This window comes from Triturus cristatus, chromosome 7, assembly GCF_964204655.1.
Source record: "Triturus cristatus chromosome 7, aTriCri1.1, whole genome shotgun sequence".
Classification (NCBI taxonomy): domain Eukaryota; kingdom Metazoa; phylum Chordata; class Amphibia; order Caudata; family Salamandridae; genus Triturus; species Triturus cristatus.
Window position 1 is genome coordinate 641,986,696 of NC_140590.1, and position 26,767 is coordinate 642,013,462.

At 49.7% G+C, this 26,767-nt stretch overlaps 1 protein-coding gene across 1 annotated transcript in view; it reads right to left on the minus strand.

Annotated features, from left to right (window-relative positions):
* Positions 1-26,767, minus strand: part of CACNG4 (calcium voltage-gated channel auxiliary subunit gamma 4) — a 539,024-nt gene that overhangs the window by 197,821 nt on the left and 314,436 nt on the right. Inside the window, exon 2 of the mRNA XM_085614416.1 lies at positions 25,052-25,135. Within this exon, the coding sequence (XP_085470542.1) occupies positions 25,052-25,135 (84 nt within the window). The remainder of the gene's footprint in view (positions 1-25,051; positions 25,136-26,767) is intronic.

Genomic DNA, 26,767 nt, shown 5'->3' on the forward strand with positions numbered 1-26,767 from the left:
TAGATCAAAGGCTCTCTGACTGACCTGACTTTGATATCCGCCTCCAATCCTGTGCGCACAGAGGAATGCTCCCATTTGAGAGATGCATTCCTGCATAACGGGGCACAGTAAGGGCCAGTTGCCGTGACCCCACCCCAAAAATACAGGGGAACTGGTTCAGCCAGGTGCACGGACACGTGACACCCTCCCACCAATCCCAGTGGCCGGGGGAGCTTTAAAGAGTTTCCACAGGCCCTGTTAGGCAGGTGCATGTATTTTAGTCTAGGGCGAGCTGCTGGCAGAGGAGAGAGGAGCTTAGGTGAGTGGGGGTTGTTTACTGTGGTGGTTTTGGGTCCGCATCTAGCTGTGATGGTACAGTTGTATACTTGTGACTAGCTGAGAGGCAGCGTATAAATTTCGCCGTTGGCCTTTACTTAAACGCATAATTAGTCTGTGGTTATTTTGGTCCTGAAAACACTTCTTGTTGAGGGTTCTTAAACTATTTAGCATTCTTTGAGAGAGGCATGTTGTGGCTTGTGCTGTGCCGCCCAATGTCCAGGTTTTGTGGCCCCAAACCATTACTTTTATTTTAGCAAACTCAGTCGATGTAACCAATGTCTAAATCGCCTTCGCCCTTTGGTCACGAAAACAGGCAAAAGGCTTTACGAGTCCGCCCCTGGGCCCCACAAGCACCTGTTTGACTTTTGATGACTAGGCGTGGTATCGTGAAAACCTGTCTGTAGCAGCAGAATGGAGTTCGATTTAAAAAAAAAAAAAACACACACCCTTAAGGTAGAGCACAGAATGTTAACGCTGTCCAAAGCACTAGAGGCCGTGGTCTATATTAAAGAGGGAGTGAGGCCCTTTGGGGTGTGGTCCTTTTGGAAGCCATTACCTGGAGTCTCACGCTAGGATTTGCTGCTTGTGTTTTACTGCTGGTCTGTGGGTAATCGTGATTACCTCGGCAGTTTGCGTGCATCCACCCGGGCTCGAACCTTCGGGGGTCACACATAATGATTAGTGTTCTCAGTAATAAGAACGTGTAGCTAGCATGTTCACTCACGTGGCGGCAGCAGGTGCACGAGGCTGGGTGTGATCATCACTAAGATGCCACGGACCCTTGTGCAAGTTAAAATAATAAATAAAAAGCGCAGTGTCCCGCGCTTATCATTAACACCAAGTTAAAATAATAAATACATAGTGCGGTGTCCTGTGCTCATCATTACCACCAAGTTAAAATAATAAATAAATAGTGCAGTGTCCTGCGCTCAGCATTAACATCAAGTTAAAATAATAAATAAACAGCGTGGTGTCCTGCGCTCAGCATTAACATACAAAAGAAGATGTGGCCATTGCACGAATAAAGAAAAAAAAGTGCTCACCCACTGATTAAAGGAGACAGTCTCAAGCCGCAAGCAAACGAGCCAGTCCGGTTGGGCGAGCAGAAAAGGAGACAGGGAGGGAACAAACAAGCCTCACTTAAAAAATAGAAAGTGAGCGTTTACCATAAAAGATGATGCACGCCAAAAAAAAGCATGGGCGGAGCTTCCACTCCTCTTCCAAAAACTCCTCGATTACAAGAGGTCTAGCAGAGCGAGCAACACATGCGCTGCAACGCTAGACGAGACCTAAAAATGAAAGTCTCGTTTCTTTCTGCTCCTCTAGAAAGACACTGATCACCATAATTTGTCTCCACTTCATTTCAGGAGGAGGAAGACTCTGGTCTTCATAAGCTACTCAGGAAGTACCCTGACCCCAGGGTCCGCCGTCTAATTCTTGTCCTGGAATATGTTGTACCTGCTGCTCAGCCAGTGTGAGTGTGGGGTGGAATGTTGGTGTGGATGATGCTGCGGAATGTGACATGAGTGAGGCTGGCAGTTGGAGAATGGGCTGAGCAGCAGGAAGGCTGCTCCTGTTGGGGCTCTCTGTACCTTTTATCTGGAACCATCTACTTGAATAAATACTACCTTAAGTTTACCTGGAACTGGATCCTTTTTTACTCACAACAGAATAAAATGTTTATTTTTATTTTTATTCTGTAGCGCTGCACAGCAAGATGCATCCTTTAGAGGCGAAAGTGGCCATGCCATATTATAACACAGGCCGCACTCAAACGTTGGAACACACAAGATGAGTGTGTATGTAATGCTATGGAAGAGAGCTTTGAAAAGGGCAGAGCTGTAGGCAAATACATTAGCACAGCCAAGTGGCAAAGGGCGTCTTTATCTGAAAGGATTAATGTTTAAAATTCTTCTTTTTAACTTACACAGTCTGTTCCTATTTCCTCTCAATTCCACACAAATGATCTTGTCCTTTTACGCCTGCAGCATTTTCATTGTGTTGTCTTCAGATTCTGAGGAGTGGAAGGCTCCTCCATGCTGCGCAAGTCTAAAAGCAGACCTACTGCCACCCCATCCGCCTCCCCTCCACCGACTTCGCACTACTTCAAAGTAGGAAACATCTCAAACCCCTCCCCCCACCACGCTCTGGATAATACCCCCACCAGCCTGCTTAAACACAGGAATACACAATACAGGAACATGCTTATAAGCAAGATGCTGAGTGTGGCAGCATGCTTGCCCAATGACAGAGATGTGACAACATGGAAGCACTACAGGATGCAGAATTCAGCACAATACCTCCATCACTGGACCTATATTGTGGTAAAACTGCACCTAAAGTTTCCTCATGGTATGTAACTGGTTGTCGTGCTTTTACCCATCTTTACGAGCCAGTCATTATATGTTGATATGGAACTAGGCAGTTTAACAAAACAGGGGAGCGATTCAGTTAAGGTAATCCAGAGGTTGGAATCTATATATGAACAAAATCAAGAAAAATACCTCTGGCACCATAAATCAATTTTACTTATTCCTCAGCGGTCTTCTTAATTAAAAAGAAAAAAGCTTTTTAGCTTAGTTCAGTCCTACTTATTTACATACATTGAAGGAACTAAAACTCAATTTGTCCTAAAAAAATGCAAGAGTGCAATAGGTCTTAGAGAGGTCAGAGAGATATTACCCAACACTTCAAAAATGAGCATGTAATATTCTGCTCAAATACGCCTAGTGTAATGCAGGCAAACTTTTTATCGGTTGCTCGGAACCTCTTGGGGTGGGAGCCAACGCGTTTCGAACTTCATTAAAGTGGACCAAAGGTCGTAATTCTTGTGAATAAGTAGGACTGTACTAAGCTAAAAAGCTTTTTTCTTTTTTCATATGCTTATTTTTGGTCACAAATCACACATATGTATGTCATGTAAATAGCTCTCACGTTATATGTATTCGTCATTTGCTATTCAAACAGCTTGTGTTGTATAAAAAATCAAGAGGATGATGTCTTAATGTGCTATGTGGCAGGAACTTTCTTATTGATAAAAAGAGCAATCAGTATGAAAATGTAAATAAATATAACCCAGGGTCAATTAACCCCTTCAGTGCCCGCCCCTTTCCCCGCCCAGTGCCGGCCGTTGCATTAGCGGGCGGGGTCTATGACGAGCTGGACTCGTCATGGCACAGCGCCACCGCGGCCCATGACGAGTCCAGCTCGTCATGGGCACTGAAGGGGTTAAGAAGACCGATGAGGAATAAGTAAAATTGATTTATGGTGTCAGAGATATGGAACTAGGCAGCATTAATATTGCCTCTTTGACACTGGCTCCGCCTCACATCTCAATACTATTGTGCATAGAGGCACGTTTCTCTCCAATGATATGGAACTCAGGAGGGGAATGACTATTCTGGCACTCTCCCAACAGGCTGCAAGACTCAAGACTGCTTCTAGAGTTGGATGGGTTACCATGAGCAACAATGAAGGACTCAGCAACTAATGCAAGTCACAGGGCCATGGCTTCTTTTAGGTTGCAGTCCAAACCTCATTGAACTTCGCTGTGTATCTCTCAATTTTTGACTAGAAATCCACTGTATTCTTTTGCCGAATTACACATATTCTGCTTGCATGATCATTCTAGGATACATGAGTTACAATGCATGTAGTGCACAAAACGTGGTACCCTGTGTATATGCATAAACTCAGTGCTTAATTTGCAAAAGAATGAGAGGTGGTGACCAAAGCTCTTCTCAAAAGCCTACAGCCAATGCAATTAAAAGTCAGAACGTCAAATCCACCCTAAGCCTAATTTATCCACTACCTGACACTTTCTGCCCCTTTATCTCCTTTTGTGACACTTTCTCTGTGTTGGACCTTTGTTGTAGGATTATCCCAAATCTTTTTACCTTCTTCCTGCTATTTCTCTGGCCCTCTTTTTGTTGGTTTTAGGACTCTGGGCATTTTACCACTGCTAACCACTGCTAAGGTGCATGTCTTCTCTCCTTTAAGCATGGTATGATTGGTTTACACCTGTTTGGCATAATTAATTTGCTTGTAAATCCCTTGTACAGTGGTATCCCATATACCCAGGGCCTGTAAATTAAATGCTGGTAGTGGGCCTGCAGAACTGCTTATGCCACCCACTGACGTAGTCTTTCAAACCTGTCTCAGGCCTGCCACTGAAGGACCTGCGTGAACATTTTGCAGCCACTTTGACTTGGCATTTAAAACTACCTGCCAAGCCTTAAACCTCCCCTTTTACTACGCATAGGGCACCACTAAGGTAGGCCCTAGTTAGCCCTATGAGCAGGGTGCTGTGTGAGCAAAAGGTAGGACGTGTGCTTTTATTGTGTGGCATGTGCTGGTAGTGACAAACAGCCTATCTTGTTTCCCATTACTATGAGGCCTACTCCTCTCAAAGGCTAGCATTGGGAATTCTCTTATATGTGTTTAAGTGGTAATTCCTCATCTGAAAGGAGTAGCATTGCCATGTTTGGTATGTTTAGCATAATAGTGACAAATCCTGCTTACTGGTGTAGTTGGATTTCACATTACTATTTTAGAAATGCCACTTTTAGAAAGTGGGCATGTCTTTGTGCTTATTACTCTTTGTGCTTTTGCTGACTGACTGCAATCCAGGTCTGGGCCAGGGTGACAGCTACACTTTGTGAATACTTTTCGGACAGCCATCACACATGAAAGGTTGGGTGTGACAGGGTTACATCTACATTCATCTGCTTACTGATGGTCTTCCTGGGCTGGAAGAGTGAGAGGGCGTTCACACTTTGCATTTGTATAGGCTGTGTTCTGCCCTCACACAAAGGGCTGATTTACCCCTACTGATGTCTGGTGCCTGGGCTGGGTTAAAATGGAGTGTTGTGCACTTCTAACGTTTACTTTGAAATCCCTCTTTGAACAAAGACAATTTTTAGTATAAATACAGCGGCTCCGACCCCATGTTTTTAGAGCACTTTTGGATCTGGAACTGAACCTCTGTCACAAGGACTGCCGCACTGCCCAAAGGACTCATCTGGACTGCTCTTCTGCTGGTGCCCTGCTGCCTGCTACTGGCTGGGTGGCCCAAAGTATTCATTGGATTGCTTTTCTGCTGTTGCCCTGCTGCCAGCTGCTCCCTGACTCTATGCTGCCAACAAGGCACTGTAGTGCTGCCAGGAGAGACCGCCATTAGAACTCCTGGTTTTGTTGTGCTAGTCTGCCTGTCTACTGCTTTCTTCTTGGTGTGCCTCTCAAGTGTTCTCCTGCGACTGATTCAGCGTGTTTCTGTGTGAGTGTGTTGCGAAAACCCATTACACATTGCCTTGGATGATAAGCCTGGCTGCTCTGCATTAAGCTACCAGAGGGTGAGCACAGGTGGTTTTTGATGTGACTAGAGTGGTGGGGTCTGCCTGGCTTAGGTGCATACCCTAGCCAACCAGAAACCTAATTTCTAACACTCTTCCTTTGTTTTTCCAATTTGTGTGCTTTTCCCTCTCTTGCGGAATGTCTGATTGGGAAAAATAAGTTCCAGTCTCCAAAAATGAGTGCTGGTGGTCCCCACCCGCATCCACAGTCTCAAATTAATCACTGCACATTCCCCATGACACAGGCCTGATGCCAATATCAGTATCATAGAGGGCTGGGGTTAGAGTGCTCGCAGGTTGAGTATCATGTGCATGTAAAGAGCAGTGACAGGACCAAGTCCACAGGGTGATGAGGTATGCCACCTGGTCTACATTTTAGAAAGAAAGTAACATGCTGCCATGTTACTTATTTCAAAGATTTAATTTACGAATCTGGGAATAGGAGTAAGCTAATTAATGACGTAGACAATATAGAAAGAGGAACGTTGTCTAATTCTGTAATAAATATCGAGAGACAAGTTATGGTGCGTGCAGTGGTCTTAGCAAATGTGAGCCTATAAAACAGAGTGATAGTTTGATTGTCAGCTAAACGTGTGCATAATATCACATTATTTTTTTAAATCTTACGAGCTGTTTTTGGCTTTAGGAGTAATTGAAAAAGGGCGGAGTATAAGAACTGTTGCAATATGTACCTTAGACGCAATTATAGTAAAATCAGCACCAACTTTAGACTGTAGTGGATTTTAAAATGTTGTTAACACTGATGATCGTGCTTCAAGGTCAAATTCATTGATTGGATTGTCAGGGTTATAAGTGTTTATTAAATAGTATTTATGTTTATATGATATGAAGGGGACCCTCGATGAGATCAAGACACAGCAGGCCCAGCAACATGCGGAGCAACATGCCTGTCTACTGCAACACCAACGGAGGATGGAGGACAGACAGGCTGAGCTCGTGACGGTGTTCACGGGAATTCACACTACACTCCGTCGGATGGCCGACAACATGGCCAACCCTTCCTGTGCCAGAAGGCGTAGAACATCACCACCCACAGGGAGGGATCAGGAGGAGGAGGAGGAAACATCCGATGGAGCATCCCAAACATCGTCACGGCCTGCTTCTGAGGGTCCCCGCAGGAGGGCGGGTCGTCCACGGAAAAGACCGTGAGGGTCGGCGCTACATCACCATCTCCCAGGACACCTGGCCTGGCACCTGGCCCACTGGAGCAACAGCATCACAGCATCAAAAGACATTCTCTGCCACATGGCATTGCTGGTCACTGTCTGACCAATGTTGACAAAGACTGTGGCATGGACTCTGAGGATTTCCAATGGCAAGGACACCAACTCCCCTACTGAACTTTGGATTCCAAACTCCCGGAAAGCCCCTCACGTCATACCCCCCCCCACCCCCCCACAAAAATAAAAAGTCACACCATGAAGAGAAGATGCCTGCTGGTTGCATTATTACCTTACATGTGTCTTGTAAAGTCTAAACATGCCTGAGTTCTCTTTTGACTTCAACCATCCACACCCTGGGGCCTGAGTCTTGCACAGGACACACGGGTCACAGTGTATTAGGCAAGACAGACATGGAGCACCATACACACCTGTGATGGGCCCAACCAGCTGAGGGGGTGGCCGCACAACCGTGCCGACAGACATATTGAGTACAGCAACAGTCATGCGCAGAGGTCAGGGATCATGTCCAGTGTCCTTGGGGGCACCCAGGTATGTGTAGACAGGTGGCAGAACCATGTCCTGCAAGCTTGAGTCCGGTGGATGCAGATAATGGGGGCCTGGCCAACGTTGGATGCATGGGGATGGCACATGTCTCAATACCCACACAGTCATGGACATCATGCACAATACACAGTCTCATCCCACACACACAGCTTGCATCTTGCTACTCGACACATAGACACATAACCACTATCAGGGAAAACCATGCCAGACATGCCGGATGCACCGTGGCAACACACCAGCATTGACTGAGAAGAGGCACCTTGGAGGCATAGGGACACCTTTATTAGTCATGTATTCGGGAATGCAGAGGCAACTCGGAGTACACATACACAGGTCATGTGGAGTAACATGTGGGTCCAACACTGGCACCCCCCTTCTGCAGCACAAATGCGTGATAGCCATGGAACTGGCACACAAGTGTCGGCTAACAGCTAAACACCCCCTGCTGCTCACGGAGAGGCTGCCATACACCATTGATCCTCTGATGTGGAAGTCCCACACCATGTCAAGCCGATGCAAACTGTATGTGTCCGAGGGCAGTGTTACACACATTGATGCCATCATCACAATCCACTATCCCATCACAGATGACTGTCAACTAGTCTGACCATCTATTCAGGTGTACCCAGCTGCATGTCATGTGTACCATGGTGATGCAACATGTCTGCAGAGGAACTAAACATCCACAGGGGCAGTGTGTATACATCGTGAACAACTGCCACACCCAATACACCCCTGATGCATCCCTTACCCTAAGGAGACTTCCAAACGTGTCCGTGCCTGTAACGCTGAGTCAGCACACGATGACGTGTCCATGAGGAATAGCAGTGCCACAACAATGCAAGCAGCAGACGGCATGCACAAGTACCTGGGGAAGAGAGACACACAAGAAGTCAGCCACAAAAAGCACAGCCACTTGCATGTGCATTTACTCGACACATGTATGGATGACAACATGCTAGGTCACAATTATGACTGGGGAAATACAACCATCACTGGCACCATCACTCCAGTGACACATCCACACACACCTCTGACTCACGTGCCATACATGCATGTGGAGACACACATCACAACACATGCCACACGGGGACCAATGCGTGCACACTCAGACACTGGTACTCACCACTAAGCAAAGAAGTCGCGTATGAGCCGAGTCCGGATGTCCTCTTCCGGCTCCACATCCTCCACATCACTAGCCCCATTGCCAAGACCTTCGTCCTCCACGGGTGGATGGTCCTCGTCATCTTGATCCAGGATGAGTGGCACAGCTTTCTCAACTGCCATGTTGTGCAGCATGCAGCAGACCATGAAGATTTTGCAGACCTTCGCCGGGGCATATGGGAGGGCGCCGCCGGTCTTGTGTAGGCACCTGAATCGGCTCTTCAGGAGGCCAAACGTCCTCTCTATCACTCGCCTTGTCCGGCCATGGGCGGTGTTGTAGCGGAGCTGGGCCGGCGTGATGGGGTTGCGGAGAGGTGTGATCAGCCATGGCATGTTGGGATAGCCAGCGTCCCCTACATGGTAAGCACATGGACATTAGTAGGACAGGAGAAGCGGTCGTGCTGGAAGTCTACGCAAAATACAGGACTGCCAGAGTGTACCCACCAACAACACATGCTCGTTCGTTGCGCAGCTGCATCATCATTTCAGGCACCCTGCTACGCCTCATGATGTAGGCATCGTGTGCTGATCCTGGAAAACGAGCACAGACATGTGAAATCACCATGTTGGACAGACACACCACAAGGGCATTGATGGAGTGGTAGTGCTTGCTATTCCGGTACGCTACCTCCTGTGCGTGTGGTGGTACCAAAGCAACATGTGTCCCATCTATGGACCCAATGACATGGGGCATCCCTCCCAGGGCATAGAATCCACGCTTGACCACAGTCAACTGTTCAGGGGTAGGAAAATGGATGAAGTCATCCAGGTGATTCAACATGGCCTCTAAGAAATCATGCAGCACACGGCAGAACATGCTCTGGGACATGCCACCAACATGAGCTATGGTATTTTGAAAGGTACCCGTGGCTAGAAAATGTAGGGCTGCCATTACCTTCAGCTTGGGTGTCAGTGCCGTAGGATACCTGTGCAGAGGTTGCAGGTGTGGTGCCAGTCTCGCCGTCAAATCCAGAATCAACCGTTGGGGGAAGCGGTAGCACCGGATACAGTCATTCTCCCGCATGGCAGCCAAGTCCGGAATTGCTCGGGGAAGAGGCGGCGCTCTGCAGTAATTTGGAAGTGACAAGGAAGAGTGAGTGCACCACAACAACAATTTATATGTACTGAGCACATGTTAATCTGTCTATACACATATGCTACATACGGAGTCAGGTATGTGCCACATGCCCTGGACACGTATGGCTGGCAGGTGACACTCCTACCAAGACCCAGCTACACATGGAGATTGTGAACCTCCACATGCCATGGCATGGGATTAGCTGTGTCCCAGTGCAAGTGAACAGCCAGACGCAACACAGGAGTGACATACATCCACACATCAGCAGAAGTAGGATGTCGATTGCAGAGACTGGTAGCGGAACACTAGAGCCACAGGTCACATGACATTACACTAGGACAGCCCACACACCTTGCCATGAAGGTGTACATGTCATGACTCACCACACATTCATAGAGAGGATGCAGACATATCCTTGTTACGCTACTCCGTGTCCCATGCATACATATGCACCTCACATCCGATACCACATGTGGCATGGTGTGCGGAACAGTGTGCAATGTCAATCTACACACAGACACATGTTGGTTGCTGCAACAGCTGATGCTTTTGAGGGTGCTCCAACATCAACCTAATGGGAACCCCCCACACATACATGACATAGTCACATCGTGCACCGTGGGTAGTGACATGTCAGGTGTGGTAACCCCTGTACCGGGCATCAGGGGACACTTCCGTGGGTTGGTGTCCGTGCCATGCCAGTGACGCTCATCCCAAGTGTGCAGTACGACATGCACACATGTCAAAGGAGTCAAGGGCATGCCTGGCACACATTGCACCAACACACATTACATCTGTACACATCTCATCATACATCTGGTGCCTTCTCGACTCAGGAGTAATGTGCCACATCACAGCCTGTCACACCTGTGCCCCACACATGTAGTACTGCCCAGACAATGCCTTGATGTCCATCCATGGACAAGTATGTCATCCCTATTCCTTCCTGTGTGCTGCCTGTCACCACTGTGATGTGTGAATACCACTGTACTGCTGCTAAGAGGGCCTGTGTACGTTCCCATATCACTATGGGAGTGCTGCCGTATGTGTACCCATAGTGATGGTGAGCGTACAGGCATGTGTACGGTCAGTAAGTACGCATACGCAATAACACCCATAGTGGTACGGCCCGTACACGCGTGCGTACGCTCACTATCACTATGGGTGTCCTCGCGTATGCGTACTCGTACTGGTACGGCCCGTACACACGCCTGTACGCTCACTATCACTATGGGTGTCCTCGCGTATGCGTACTCGCAGTGGTACGGCCCGTACACACGCCTGTACGCTCACTATCACTATGGGTGTCCTCGCGTATGCGTACTTGCAGTGGTACGGCCCGTACACACGCCTGTACGCTCACTATCACTATGGGTGTCCTCGCGTATGCGTACTCGTAGTGATAGTGAACGTACAGGCGTGTGTACGGTCCGTACCAGTACGAGTACTCATACGCGAGGACACCCATAGTGATAGTGAACGTACGCACGCATGTACGGGCCGTACCACTACGAGTACGCATACGCGAGGACACCCATAGTGATAGTGAACGTACGCACGCGTGTACGGGCCGTACCAGTACTCATACGCGAGGACACCCATAGTGATAGTGAACATACGCACGCGTGTACGGGCCGTACCACTACGAGTACGCATACGCGAGGACACCCATAGTGATAGTGAGCGTACAGGCGTGTGTACAGGCCGTACCACTGCGAGTACGCATACGCGAGGACACCCATGGTGATAGAGAAAGTACGCACGCCTGTACGGGCCGTTGCTATGCATTTGGGGTGCCCTAGGGCCCCGGAACGCACCGTACCTGTGTGTGAAGCTCAAAATTACATAGGGGACACATGAGGGACAAGTATTAAGGCCTACATGCATGCTGGTTGTCATGGAGACCAAGTTTTAAGTTTGAATTTGTTCTGGAAGGTGCACAGCAGAAGTCAGTTGGAATGAATCTACTTTGTTGCAATGTGTTTGTGGGGTTGACATCATGCTGAAGAAAAAAACACAATAAGAACCCACTGACTGTGCTAGGTTTGAAGGGATTGGAGGAAACATAGGATGCAAAGGTGAGTGACCAATCACTCTGTACTCCTGTGCATGAAACAGGCCAGCAAGGCAGATATAAGGCAGCCAGGTCCCATGAGGGAGCACTTGCCTGCACATATTTCGAGTCTACCACACTGCTGCTGCTCCTGATTCCCTGGAACCATGTCAAGGTCTGTGGAGAGGTCACAGCCCTTCACCCTGGAAGAGAACATGGCTCTGCTGGATGTGATCCTCCCACAGTACCCCATGCTGTATGGGCGACCAGGGTATCAGGTGAGTGCAGAGCTACTAGCACAGACTGTGTCCCTTTTTTTGTGACTGTGACTTCTGCCATTGTGTCCAGGTGTGACACACATGCTATGTACTGTAGGGGGAGTCCCAGGGGGGGGTAATGCCTGATGTCTCCCAGCAGTGCCCAGAGACAGGAGGGGTGTGTGCAGAGTCCTCCCAGCAGTGCCCAGAGACAGGAGGGGTGGGTGCCCAGTCCTCCCAGCAGTGCCCAGAGTCAGGAGGGGTGTGTTCAGAGTCCTCCCAGCAGTGCCCAGACGCAGGAGGGGTGGGTGCAGAGTCCTCCCAGCAGTGCCCAGACACAGGAGGGGTGTGTGCCTATCACTCCCAGCAGTGCCCAGAGACAGGAGGGGTGGGTGCAGAGTCCTCCCAGCAGTGCCCAGAGTCAGGAGGGGTGTGTGCAGAGTCCTCCCAGCAGTGCCCAGAGACAGGAGGGGTGGGTGTGATGCACAGTGTGAGCCTTTATAATTGATTGTGTCTTTGCCCTCATTCCACCTGTGTACTTTCACTGGCACGTACTGCTTTTGCCCTTCCCCAGAGGAGTATGTCCCTATGGCAAAGGTGCAATGCGTTGGCTGCATGACATGCCTTGTTGTAACCAGCTAATTTGTTCTCATATGTGTCTCTGTGACATGTTGCAGGTGTATTGATGTAGTGTCACTTGTTCATCCTCACGGGTAGGCGCCTCTGCCAAGGAGCAGATCTGGCTGACCGCCGTCAGTGCCGTGAGGAGTGCGGATGGTCGCAAGCGGCGCCTGTCCCAGGTGAGGAAACGCTGGCAGGATATCCGGTGCTGGACGCGGAGGATCGCACGGGTCCTGCTGGGGGTCTAACCTGAGAGCCATAAGAACCGCGGGCGCCGCCGACTGAGCCACATCCACAAGCGTGTGCTGCCGGTGGTCTTTCCAGACTTGGAGAGGCGCTTACAGGAGATGCAGCAGCAGGAAGGGGGTAGGTACATGTGTGTTTGTTGTGTTTCACCAGCATTTGTAAGTGCACTGTTCCATGGATGCACTGCCAGGGTTTAATGGTGCTGTGCAGATCCTGTTACCCACAGTATTGCAGTGCTCTCCTGCCTCCCTTCCCCTCCTTGCAATGTGTTCCCTGGTCTGTGTGAAGTCACTCCGTCACAAGGTTATGTAACCTGGCACCTTCTCCACGTGTACAATGCCTGCAGCATCATGTGTGGGGGTGGTGTGTAACAGGTTTTGGGACCTTGCCTGTGCCCTGTCCAGTTCTGATCTTGTGGGTTCCATGTCAGTTGGCACTAATGATGAGTCCAGACATGGGAGTTAGTCTCTCAAGTGTGAGGCCTTACAGCACGCATGTCCTATGTGGTGGCCTGTGACATGATGTGCATGAGTGTGCGGTACGCATAGTGCGGGGATGGTTGCGTGTGTTGCAGTCATTCCCATTCAGGAGCATGGAGTTGTGTGGCCACTACTGTCCCCAGGGGCATATTTTCCTAGGTATCATGTGTGTAATCCGAATATGTTGACAATCTCTGTGTCTACAGCATAGGTTGTGCTCTGTGCCATTGTCCCCTGGCCAAATGTATTTTGACGTGAAATGTGGTACAAGTGTCCACTGTACAGCCTGACCTGGTTTTCCTTGTTCATACTCACGGTGGACATTGCCTGTGTGTCTTGTTACAATCATCTGATGATGCCCATTTGTACATGATTATTTGGACAGGCGCACCTTGGGTATTTTGTGTGCAACCTTGATTTGTTGCATCCCATGTGTATTTCACCCAGACTAAGGGATGTAAGTGCTTCCTGTGTCTCCAAATAATAGTCTCATGTAGGGGGTGGGTGGTGCGGGCATGGCCTTCATGTCACAACCTGATATCTCCTTGCTAGGACTGGCCAGTGTGTGATGTTTGTCTGGACATGCACTCAAGGTGCAGTGGGCCAGTCATGGTGGGCATGTTTTCAGTATAACCTATGCTGCATGTGCCTCTTGTTCCTGGATATGGTCCCTGCTCATCCCTATTTCCTGCCACGCTGTGTGGTGCAGATGCAGTGCTGGATTGTCCCCAGGGCCTTGCTCCTCAGTCAAAATTCCATTCCATCTCATTTGCTATTGTGTCATGCTCTCCATAGTTTTTAGGTGGCATGGTGGGTCAAACAACTGTGTCTTGCATGCCCTACATAGGTACCTTGTTTTGTAGATGTAACTCTTCTTTTGTTTCAGGCTATGCACTGTGACCTATGTAGATTGGACTCATGTGACATATGTATACAGGTGTATGAATAATTTCTGTCTCTTCACCCTGCCCACAGCATCGTCGGGGGACACGGAGGGAGACATGGGCACAGACGGAGCAGAGGGACCGAGCACCAGTGCCAGCGGTGACATCGGGGCTGGCACATCAAGTGGGACTGAGGTGGAGGAGAGTGAAGCAGGGGACCTGTCGACTGGCACAACAGAGTATGAAGCTGACGGGTCCGAGGATGATCTCTCCGAGTGGGCGGCGGCTGCACCGGCAGCTGACAGCGGCACTACATCTCGCCCCGCCCCCTCCATTGCCATCAGCCGCCTCCCACTTGCTCGTGTCCCTTCCCAACGTGCCCGGTCACCACATGTCTCCTTCCTGCCAGGCACCGCACCCCCTGCCCCTGTCTCCACTGCTGCCGCCAATGCCGAGTCTGTGGACATCCAGCGGCAGTTGCAGGTTGGTCAGGCTGCGATCCTTAATGTCCTCCATGGCCACAGCCAAGTGCTGCACAACATGGAGGCATACTTGGAGGGCATTCATTCATCGCAGGCTGACCAACGCAGCTTGCTGAGGTCGATAGACTCGACACTGACTGCAGCAGTGGGTCTCCTGCAGCGCTACGTCCCACCCCCTACCCTTGCCCCATCCACACTTCCCACTCCCATGCCTGTCCCACGTACACCCAGACATCAGCATGCACCCACCACAACACACACAGGCACCACACCAGCAGGGAAGGTCCACCGCACACCTCCTGACACGCACACACAGGGTGAAGTAGGCACACCCACTGGGTCGGGGGGCAATCGTGTGACACGCAGCCAGAGTGGGAGTCCGCATTCCACCCAATCCACTCCCTCCAAATCCCCTCCCCTCAGCTCTCCTGGCCACATCTCCCCCAAAGACTCCTTCATGGCCGCTCTGTCCCTGAGCCCCACAGTGACGCAACCACGCAAGCGGTCAAGGAAGTCCTCGGTCAGGGTGGTTGATTCCCCCCCCCTGTCTACACCCTCCCCCAGTGGCGCTGCGACCCATCCCTCTGACCACCCCCCTCCTTGGGGCCTGTGGTTCCTTCGGGTGCAGGGGATTCCCTGGAGGATCTTGCTAAGGTGTGCAGCGAGCTCCTGGCCTCCACCTTTGGCCCTGCCCCACCCCCTGTGGTGGAGTCCTCCATCCCTGCACCCACGACGCCTACCCTTCACCCTCCTGTCCCTGCGGTGCCTGTTTCTTCCCCCCCACATGATGCCCTCACCCCTGTGGAAGACGACGGAATGTAACTGTGCCGGAAGCTAGGGGACACGCATCCCACTGTGTCCCCCATCCAGCTGTGACTTCTGGACTGCCCAATGGGCTTTGTAAATATTGAACTTTATACGAACATACAATTTTTGATCATGCTGATTAAAGCCATTTTTGTTTCCTTTGAACACTACTGCTTTTCTGATATTGCTGTTGGTGGGGCTGCTACATGATTTTGGGTGGTGATCATGTGTTGGTTGTGTGGGAAATGTAGTAGTGTGCTGGTCATAGGGGGGACCCTGGGATCTGTGTGCCATCACACGGTGTTAGCTAGGTTTCTGTGTTCATGTAAGCAGTTGCTGCATGGTGAAATTGTCCAAAGGTGTATTCCTTCCTCTGTGTACCCTGACATCTTCCCTGCAGGGTGTTCCCGATATTTAGCGCAGAGCTGTGTGTACATTAGCTGGGTGTGTGACGGACTCCTTCTACTTTGCACATGCATGCTGAGCGATGTCTCCACCTGCATCATTCGTGGCATTCTTGATAGTCATTGAACTTGTGTATGTGGACTATTGACATGACTTCATGTGGACATGTTTTCTTTTCTGCGCTATGCATGCGTATACTCCCAGCCTCGCACACATGTGGTACATGTACTGCAGGGTCTTTGTGCACCTGACTGACATTTGTGGGCATGGTATCTGTGGCTACTCCACCCTTTGCGTTACATGGGAACTGCTGTAAGTGTTAGGCACACACCCCTCCTGTGTCTGGGCACTGCTGGGAGGACTCTGCACACACCCCTCTCATGTCTGGGCACTGCTGGGAGGACTCTGCACACACCCCTCCTGTCTCTGGCCACTGCTGGGAGGACTCTGCACACACCCCTCCTGTCTCTGGGCAATGCTGGGAGGACTCTGCACACACCCCTCCTGTGTCTGGGCACTGCTGGGAGGACTGGGCACCCACCCCTCCTGTCTCTGGGCACTGCTGGGAGGACTCTGCACACACCCCTCCTGCGTCTGGGCACTGCTGGGAGGACTCTGCACACACCCCTCTCATGTCTGGGCACTGCTGGGAGGACTCTGCACACACCCCTCCTGCGTCTGGGCACTGCTGGGAGGACTCTGCACACACCCCTCCTGTCTCTGGGCACTGCTGGGAGGACTCTGCACACACCCCTCCTGTATCTGGGCACTGCTGGGAGGACTGGGCACCCACCCCTCCTGTCTCTGGGCACTGCTGGGAGGACTCTGCACACACCCCTCCTGCGTCTGGGCACTGCTGGGAGGACTCTGCACACACCCCTCTCATGTCTGGGCACTGCTGGGAGGACTCTGCACACACCCCTCCTGTCTCTGGGCACTGCTGGGAGGACTCTGCACCCACCCCTCCTGTCTCTGGGCACTGCTGGGAGGACTCTGCACACACCCCTCCTGTCTCTGGGCACTGCTGGGAGTGATAGGCACCCACCCCATCTGTGTCTGGGCACTGCTGGGAGGACTCTGCACACACCCCTCCTGTCTCTGGGCACTGCTGGGAGGACTCTGCACACACCCGTCCTGTGTCTGGGCACTGCTGGGAGGACTCTGCACACACCCCTCCTGTGTCTGGGCACTGCTGGGAGGACTCTGCACACACCCCTCCTGCGTCTGGGCACTGCTGGGAGGACTCTGCACACACCCCTCTCATGTCTGGGCACTGCTGGGAGGACTCTGCACACACCCCTCCTGTCTCTGGGCACTGCTGGGAGGACTCTGCACACACCCCTCCTGTGTCTGGGCACTGCTGGGAGGACTGGGCAGCCACCCCTCCTGTCTCTGGGCACTGCTGGGAGGACTCTGCACACACCCCTCCTGCGTCTGGGCACTGCTGGGAGGACTCTGCACACACCCCTCTCATGTCTGGGCACTGCTGGGAGGACTCTGCACACACCCCTCCTGTCTCTGGGCACTGCTGGGAGGACTCTGCACACACCCCTCCTGTCTCTGGGAACTGCTGGGAGGACTCTGCACACACCCCTCCTGTATCTGGGCACTGCTGGGAGGACTGGGCACCCACCCCTCCTGTCTCCGGGCACTGCTGGGAGGACTCTGCACACACCCCTCCTGCGTCTGGGCACTGCTGGGAGGACTATGCACACAGCCCTCTCATGTCTGGGCACTGCTGGGAGGACTCTGCACACACCCCTCCTGTCTCTGGGCACTGCTGGGAGGACTCTGCACACACCCCTCCTGTGTCTGGGCACTGCTGGGAGGACTCTGCACACACCCCTCTCATGTCTGGGCACTGCTGGGAGGACTCTGCACACACCCCTCCTGTCTCTGGGCACTGCTGGGAGGACTCTGCACACACCCCTCCTGTGTCTGGGCACTGCTGGGAGGACTGGGCACCCACCCCTCCTGTCTCTGGGCACTGCTGGGAGGACTCTGCACACACCCCTCCTGCGTCTGGGCACTGCTGGGAGGACTCTGCACACACCCCTCTCATGTCTGGGCACTGCTGGGAGGACTCTGCACACACCCCTCCTGTCTCTGGGCACTGCTGGGAGGACTCTGCACACACCCCTCCTGTCTCTGGGCACTGCTGGGAGGACTCTGCACACACCCCTCCTGTGTCTGGGCACTGCTGGGAGGACTGGACACCCACCCCTCCTGTCTCTGGGCACTGCTGGGAGGACTCTGCACACACCCCTCCTGTGTCTGGGCACTGCTGGGAGGACTCTGCACACACCCCTCTCATGTCTGGGCACTGCTGGGAGGACTCTGCACACACCCCTCCTGTCTCTGGGCACTGCTGGGAGGACTCTGCACACACCCCTCCTGTGTCTGGGCACTGCTGGGAGGACTGGGCACCCACCCCTCCTGTCTCTGGGCACTGCTGGGAGGACTCTGCACACACCCCTCCTGCGTCTGGGCACTGCTGGGAGGACTCTGCACACACCCCTCTCATGTCTGGGCACTGCTGGGAGGACTCTGCACACACCCCTCCTGTCTCTGGGCACTGCTGGGAGGACTCTGCACACACCCCTCCTGTCTCTGGGCACTGCTGGGAGGACTCTGCACACACCCCTCCTGTGTCTGGGCACTGCTGGGAGGGCTGGGCACCCACCCCTCCTGTCTCTGGGCACTGCTGGGAGGACTCTGCACACACCCCTCCTGCGTCTGGGCACTGCTGGGAGGACTCTGCACACACCCCTCTCATGTCTGGGCACTGCTGGGAGGACTCTGCACACACCCCTCCTGTCTCTGGGCACTGCTGGGAGGACTCTGCACACACCCCTCCTGTGTCTGGGCACTGCTGGGAGGACTGGGCATCCACCCCTCCTGTCTCTGGGCACTGCTGGGAGGACTCTGCACACACCCCTCCTGCGTCTGGGCACTGCTGGGAGGACTCTGCACACACCCCTCTCATGTCTGGGCACTGCTGGGAGGACTCTGCACACACCCCTCCTGTCTCTGGGCACTGCTGGGAGGATTCTGCACCCGCCCCTCCTGTCTCTGGGCACTGCTGGGAGGACTCTGCACACACCCCTCCTGTCTCTGGGCACTGCTGGGAGTGATAGGCACCCACCCCTCCTGTGTCTGGGCACTGCTGGGAGGACTCTGCACACACCCCTCCTGTGTCTGGGCACTGCTGGGAGGACTCTGCACACACCCCTCCTGTCTCTGGGCACTGCTGGGAGGACTCTGCACACACCCCTCCTGTCTCTGGGCACTGCTGGGAGGACTGGGCACCCACCCCTCCTGTCTCTGGCCACTGCTGGGAGTGATAGGCACCCACCCCTCCTGCGTCTGGGCACTGCTGGGAGTGATAGGCACCCACCCCTCCTGTCTCTGGGCACTGCTGGGAGGACTCTGCACACACCCCTCCTGTCTCTGGGCACTGCTGGGAGTGATAGGCACCCACCCCTCCTGTGTCTGGGCACTGCTGGGAGTGATGGGCACACACCCCTCCTGACTCTGGGCACTGCTGGGAGTGATAGGCACACACCCCTCCTGTGTCTGGGCACTGCTGGGAGTGATTGGCACACACCCCTCCTATTTAACTATTTGTACGCTTAGTCCATACACGTGTGTGGGTTCGCTCCATGGGGGTACGGGTCGTACTTACACTGTTGGGGTGGGAGGTACGCTCCAAACGTACACGGGTGAGGGTACGTCTCGTACTTACACTGTTGGGGTGGGGGTACGCTCCATACGTACGCGGGTGAGGGTACGGGTCGTAATTACACTGTTGGGGTGGAGGTACGCTCCATACGTACGCGGGTGGGGGTACAGGTCGTACTTACACTGTTGGGGTGGGGGGTACGCTCCATGCATACGGTGGTGGGGGTACGGTCCGTACATATCCGTACCCACGCTATGTGATGCTTGTGCGACCCGTACCCAGGCCTTTGCCACGTGGGTACAGCCGTCCCGCCATTGTTGGGGTGACGTAGGTGTGGGCGTGGTACGACTCGTACCCACGCTCTTAAGGCGTGGGTACGGGACGTACCTGTATAGTTGTGTTGCCGGTTCGCGTCGTGAGGCACTTCCTTTGTGGCGGACGCTGGCTTTGCTGGACACGCCCCCACCCCCTCGTGGTGACCAGGGCATGGGGGTCAGGTATGTCCAGGGCATGTGTGCTGTGTGACATTGGTGGTGGTTTTGTGGCCTGCCCCTGGTCCTGCCCCCCCCCCCTTTCCCCACCTTTCCCCCCCTCCCTTAGTTGTTCTGACCTTCTGCGGCGTCTGCGTCGTAACCTGTAGAGGAGGTCGACTGCTATGAGTGCCGGGATGACACGTAGGTTCGGGTCCATGTCTGTCCGTCGCGTACAGGTCCTCCTTGTTCACGTCGTCCTGATTTCCCGGCAGTTTTTGGCAGCCGGAAAATATTCACCGTGCGGGAATGACGTCGGTGCGAATCATAATTCCTGGTTCGTGAATGGCAGGCTGCGTGCGTCCCGACGTCACGTCGGCGCTTTCCCGGATCGCATTTGTATGTTTATTTTCGTCGGTCGGGGTTTTGTACGATTTGTACGGAAATGGTGTTTCCGTGCGAATCGTAATTCCATGTTTGTACATTTTGACGACCGGGTACGCGTCGGGCGGAGAATTTGCTCCGTCCGACGGTTCGTACCCGGTTTTTACAGGATCGTGATCGGCACCAATGTAGGGACTTCCAAAATGCGCTACATTTACAAAGATACGGTGCATTTTTGCTTCCTTCTTGCACTGGCACACTATGTGCTGCCTGGCGCCAATGCAAGTAATCAGATAGCATATGATCACCTTTATGTGACAAAGACATTACAAGCTCATGACTCAGACAGTAGAGCTGCCGGTCTAGTCAAACATCTGTCAATCTGTGCATTTAGGAAGCAGATCTGTCCCTCAGGTTGCATACTCCTATTACACTGCTGATTAAACGTAACCTAGGTGATCCAAGTGAGTTGTGTGGGATCACATCAAGTGTCAGAAAGGAATTAGTACCCCGAACTCTTGAAGTCCAGGACCTAAGTTGCTTGCCCGTGTTCCACCCCTGGCCATATCTTAACGATGCTGCATCATGGAAATTCAAAATTTAGATTTGCCTGTGTTTTTATTTCTATTATTGACGTAAGACGAGCAGCAAGCCTAGTGGATTAGTGCAATGCTGATAGAGTCAGGGATACCTGTGTGGTATTGATGGGTGCCAAGATTATTGGGTACATTGCGTATTCACATCAGATACAGGATGTATTTTGCATTAGATTAATGCCTTTGTACAACATAGTAGGGGGCGATTTGCCCAGATGTAGGTATGCTATTTTTGTGTCCATTTACACACTGGATTGCATGGACAATTACAAATAGGTTAAAAAACACTTGAAATAAAGTACAAGAAGCCAGTAGTGACTTAATCGTCCTATCACAAGTGAATGCCAATGTCAGAAAAAGTCTGTAAGAAGACAAGTAATAATGAGAGTTTGCACATACGTGACATACTTTGATGTATTATATTTGGCATAAAGTATCCCCAACTGTATGATATCAGAATATTGGAAGTTACTAAGGACTTCTATTATCATAAAGAGAGATTAGGCCACCGATAACAATGTTACTTGACGTACCCTCATTACATACATACATTTGGGTGTATTTTATTCCTTGTAATACATAGTCTCAAAATTAACTGTACACAGATATGTATCAGCCATTAAATATGCTTATTTATTATATGCAGAAAGAGAACCTACCCATATATATGTTTAAACGTTGTGGATACCATTTAGAATAGTAACTAATGAAGAAGAATATCATTAAAAAATATGGAAAGGAAAAAACAGTTTTACAGCATACTGTTATGATATTCCTATACCATTAGATATGACTGAAAAACAAGGGGCCAAGATTGTCAAAAACAGAACTTCAATCCCAAATGTTTATGTCTATATTTGTAGTAAGTTTAGAAATTGTTGAAGATTCAAATGGAACTGCAGAAGAACTCCGGGAAAGCTGCAAGTGCCACAACTGCCCAGGAGTTGTTCTGGAATACATTGGGCCCGATTCACAGAACTAACTTAAGACAAAATCCTAAACTTACTACCATTTTGGTATTCACAGAATGCACTCGGGCTGGAAATTCCGGCCCGGAGGCAGGGCTTCCGGGCCAGAGGAGGGGCTTCCGGGGCAGAGGCGGTGCTTCCAGACCGGAGGTGGAGATTTTGGCCATGGCTAAATCTCCGCCACTGGCCGAAATCCCCACCTCCGGCCCGGAAGCTCCGCCTCTGGGCCGGAATTTCCGGCCCGAGTGCGGACGTAAAGTTAGTAGTCGTAAATCCATTCTGTGAATACCAAAAGTAGTAAGTGCATTCTGTGAATACCAAAAGTAGTAAGTGCATTCTGTGAATACCAAAAGTAGTAAGTTTAGGATTTTGTTTTAAGTTAATTCTGTGAATCGGGCCTATTGTGCGTTCCAAGTTACTTCCCTCCAAAATCATTTTCAGGTGCATAAAATGTATTAATTGTGAATGTGTTCATGGTAAATGTGCCACCCAAGTTTGTTGTCTCTTGATGAATACTTTTGTTCTTCTGCTATTCCCCATACAGAAACCATTCCTGTAACCCCTTCACCAGTTTTATGGGACCAGAACCACTACATTTCTGGAGAAGGATTTACTCTTGCCAAAGGCTGAAGTAAATCTTTGACTGCATTCGTTGTGAGAATGTGCCTGTACTTATACAGGTTTGTGACTACTCACTTGCATCCTGCCCTTGAACTCCCATAGCCCACCCATTAAAGTTGCTCCCTCACACCTGATAGTACACCTTGCTATTCTAATATCTTGTGTGACAAGTCACTATACCAAAGTAAATTCTATTTTATGAATACCAAATTTGAGTTTATACACTTAAATGGTAGTATTTGCATACTTGTTTTCACTTAGGTGCTCAAACACAGGTGTGATTTCAAGAAGAGTAAACATTAGGCGACCGAATGCTATATTAGAATTGTGCCTGTAGGGAAGTACGGTCATTTGTTTCTGGCGATATGCTTTGCAAATAAAAACATCTGTAATTATGTTACAATCTCAGTGTTTGTGGTATGCATCACAAATAAAAAAAAAGAAGTAACTTGGAGAAATAAAGATATTTCCCCTCATTACACCTGGGTTGGGAAGAGGTACCATTTTGACACATTCGAAGTTTTACAACTCTTTGTAAATCTGGGAATGTGCCAAAATCCATGGGTGAATACATCGGAGCACCCACATTCCACCCATGGAAGACCTCCCTGCTACTAGGCAACGCAGGAAGTGAAATGCACTAGCTTGCGTTACCTTGGTATTACTAGACCACGCAGAGCCACGCACTGTGGCTTTTCTCATTTTAGTAAATCCCAGTCAAGGGCTTGCGCTGCCTTGTGTGATGCATGGGCGATGCAAGCCCTTCGTAAATCTGGCCCTATTTGTCTAAATTGGAAAAATATTTTGAATTCCAGACTATTCTATTTTTCCCTCTCTTGACCAATAGGAGAACAAGGAGATTATATCTTACTATGTAAAATGTCAATACTAGTAAATATACTCTGAGGGGGCAGTGGTGGAGATAAGCAATCATTTTGCTTTGGGTTGCTAGGTGGATGCATGATGTTATGATAAACTCAATAAAAAGCTATACAAACAAAATAATAGTAATATTATTCATGGAAAAGTTAAAGGGCCTCCTTCACTTTTGAGCAAATTTACAATGTATTATGCTATTCACAAAAGTATTTTACTAGTACTATCTTTATTACTGCGGAGTGTCCGCACATAAAAAATAGGACAGTCCTATATTTTTATGTGCGTAGACTCTCCAATCGCAACAATACTACTAATAAAATACCTTTGTGAATAGCAAACAATTGTACACTTACACAAAAGTGCTTGTTTACCTTTGTGACTCATGCCCATAGTTTATCTATGAGTTTTTCTGCAGTTCCAGGTGAATCTTAAAAAATTTATAAATTTACCACAAACATACACAAACAATTTAGAGTAAAGTTCTATTTGTATTTATGTATCTGGGCCCCATGTTTTTCAGTCATACCTAGAGGTATAAGAATACCAGTCATGATGCTCTGAAGGATTTTTACCTTTCCATATTTTTTAAATGACCATGACAAAAATAGAATTTCAATGTATAACATATGCAGAAACAGGGAGAAATAAATTCCCTGACAATTCATGTTCCGTGAAATATTAAAGTCTAAACTGGCCCATAAGTAACTAATCGTCTGAATCATTTTAAATACTAAGGTCCTCAGTATGAGTAGCCCATTCTTTTCAGATCCCTGTGCAAACTACTGTTTTTAGGGGCCAGAATTACAAGTTTTTACATCTCCTGCAATTTTCCCCACATATATTTCTGCAGGTGAAACTTTTTGAATGTCACTGGTTCAAAATGACTGATGACTATGATACATGCTGATTTTGACACGCAAAGCACCAAACTCCACATGTTATGTCCCATTTTAAGGGCATAACTTGGAACAGGTGATAATTATCTAGCCTTTTAAATACTGGTCCGTATAGTATTGGATTTTAAAAGATGCAATTATTATTGTATCGCTAACTGGGCCACTAGTAATGAGGGCCTTAGGGCTGATGTAGAGTTGAATGGTGACTGAAGATCATATCGTTTCTGGAGAAAATTCTAAATCTGAAGACGAAACAATTGATGGATTTTTCCCCATCAGAAGTCTGATATTGGGGTGGAAATTCTGGATTTGGATTTTCCTACAGAATTAGCACTTCCTCCAGAAATCAAGGGATTTCCTGTTACCACCAAACTTTAAATTAGACTCTTTGCTAATAATAGTTGGCTAACAACACCTACAACAGGAACTGAGGGCCATGTGTCAGCGGATCTATCACACTCCATCCTCCTGGGTGGGGTCTAACGTGCACTTGGTGGCTCGTGCAATCTGTAGCAGTTGAAAGTTATCTGGCCCTAGCTGTGATGCACTGTTACATTTTTTAATATGATGAGGATAAGTGTCAACTAAAGCCTGAGCGCATACTTTACGTGCCAGTCTTTTATTAAAAAGATAAAGAAAGCTGAATTCCTGTGGCTACTTACGTAGGATATATTCCGAACTGTCATGGTCGTAGTCATTGTCCTCCGGAAAGTGGTTGATCCTAAAGCAATTTCCTTTGTAGAGTCCTAAACAAGAACAACAAAACAGAATGCCATTGAGTTCAACAGCTCAGAGCAGACAATGCCTTCCAGTTGTGTTTATGCTAAAAATCCAGACTTTATGGTTCTCTTACTAAATCGATTACAGTCGTACAGACAATGTTTCATCGATTGCTGTACAGATGTCAGTCAGTTCAACCTAGAGTTAGTCACTTTCCTTGATTGCTCAACCCAGAATTGTCGATTCCATAGGAAAAGCCTTAGGTTCTTTTATAACCTTTATTTATCTTTTCAGTAGAGTCACAGTGGGTATAGTTTCAAACATTGCTGTCTGATGGGGTCCATGGCAAAAGTGCAAATATGCAGACAGTACATTATCACTTATTGCATTACCAGTTGTCTCATATCTAAGAGCTCGACAATGAAATATCAGAAACAGCAGCTGGAATCCTCCTCAGTCGTGCGGTCACTCACTTCTGAATCATGTTGATCACTCACATTTGCCTTAGCGTTTAAAAACACATTGCATAACTTCCTCCATGTCCCAAGATCCTCTTCTAATTTTTCATCCCTCCTACTGGCCTTCATGTGGGTCTCCTCCACCAGCATCCACTCATGCACATCCCTTAACCATTCATCAACTGTGGGGGCATGCTTTCTAATCCATGTTAGAGCGATCCTGCACTTTGCTAAAACCAGGAGTAGTTGCAAGAGTTTGTAGGCCATCTTGCGTTCTGTGGGTTTCGTAATGTGCCCCAGTCGGCAGTGTAGTAGGGATAGCTCCATCCGAAAGCCTGTACCCCCCTTCACCCGCTCAACCACCCAGGTCCAGAATTGGTACACCTCAGGACACCCCATTGCTAGATGCAAAAAATCTTCCCCTTCTGCACCGCATCTAGGGCATGCATCTGAGTGGTTCGGGTCAATACGGTGCAGTCTCACTGGGGTCATATATGTGCAGTGTAGGTAGTTGAAATATATCACCCTAAAGTGCGCATTGCAAGATACCGTGTGTGTGACTTGCAGCTCCAACCAGGTCCGAGGGTCCGGCATACTGTAGATACTGGCCCTGGCACAGTCCAAAACACTCACAGGCCTGCTTATAAAAAATGAAAGTTTCGTGAGGAAACAAATCTGCTAGTACCCGACAGCCCCTACCCCACTTCCCCCCCCACCACCACATGCCTGGAATGACCTATTTTCCATCATTTTCCTCTCTGGTGCAAGAATCCCAACAGAGGCAAAGCCTTAGTTAATAACTACTGGGACTGGACAAGTCTTCGATCAGTGGTTTCTCCCATGAAATGTGGATTCTATAAGGAATACATTTGGTGATATTGGTTAGCAGACACCACTTATAATATGTACAAGATCTATTTCTAGGAAACATGAGAAATAAAAAAACTGCATAATTGAATCCTTGCATGAAAGAGTGCTATGGGTAGGCTATTGGTCTGTATATCAGGAGCCCTGAAGGTACCAAAATTAATGTATTCTGGGTTCAATAACAATCAAAGATTTTTTTCTGAGTAACAGGCTAACGTAAATGAGTATTGAGATTATTTTCCTCTGGAATTGACTCTTTTTTGTAAATGTCTTTATTGGCCTTTTCAGAAAATATTGTTAACATTATGACAAGCATCTAAAATCAGTAGGCTG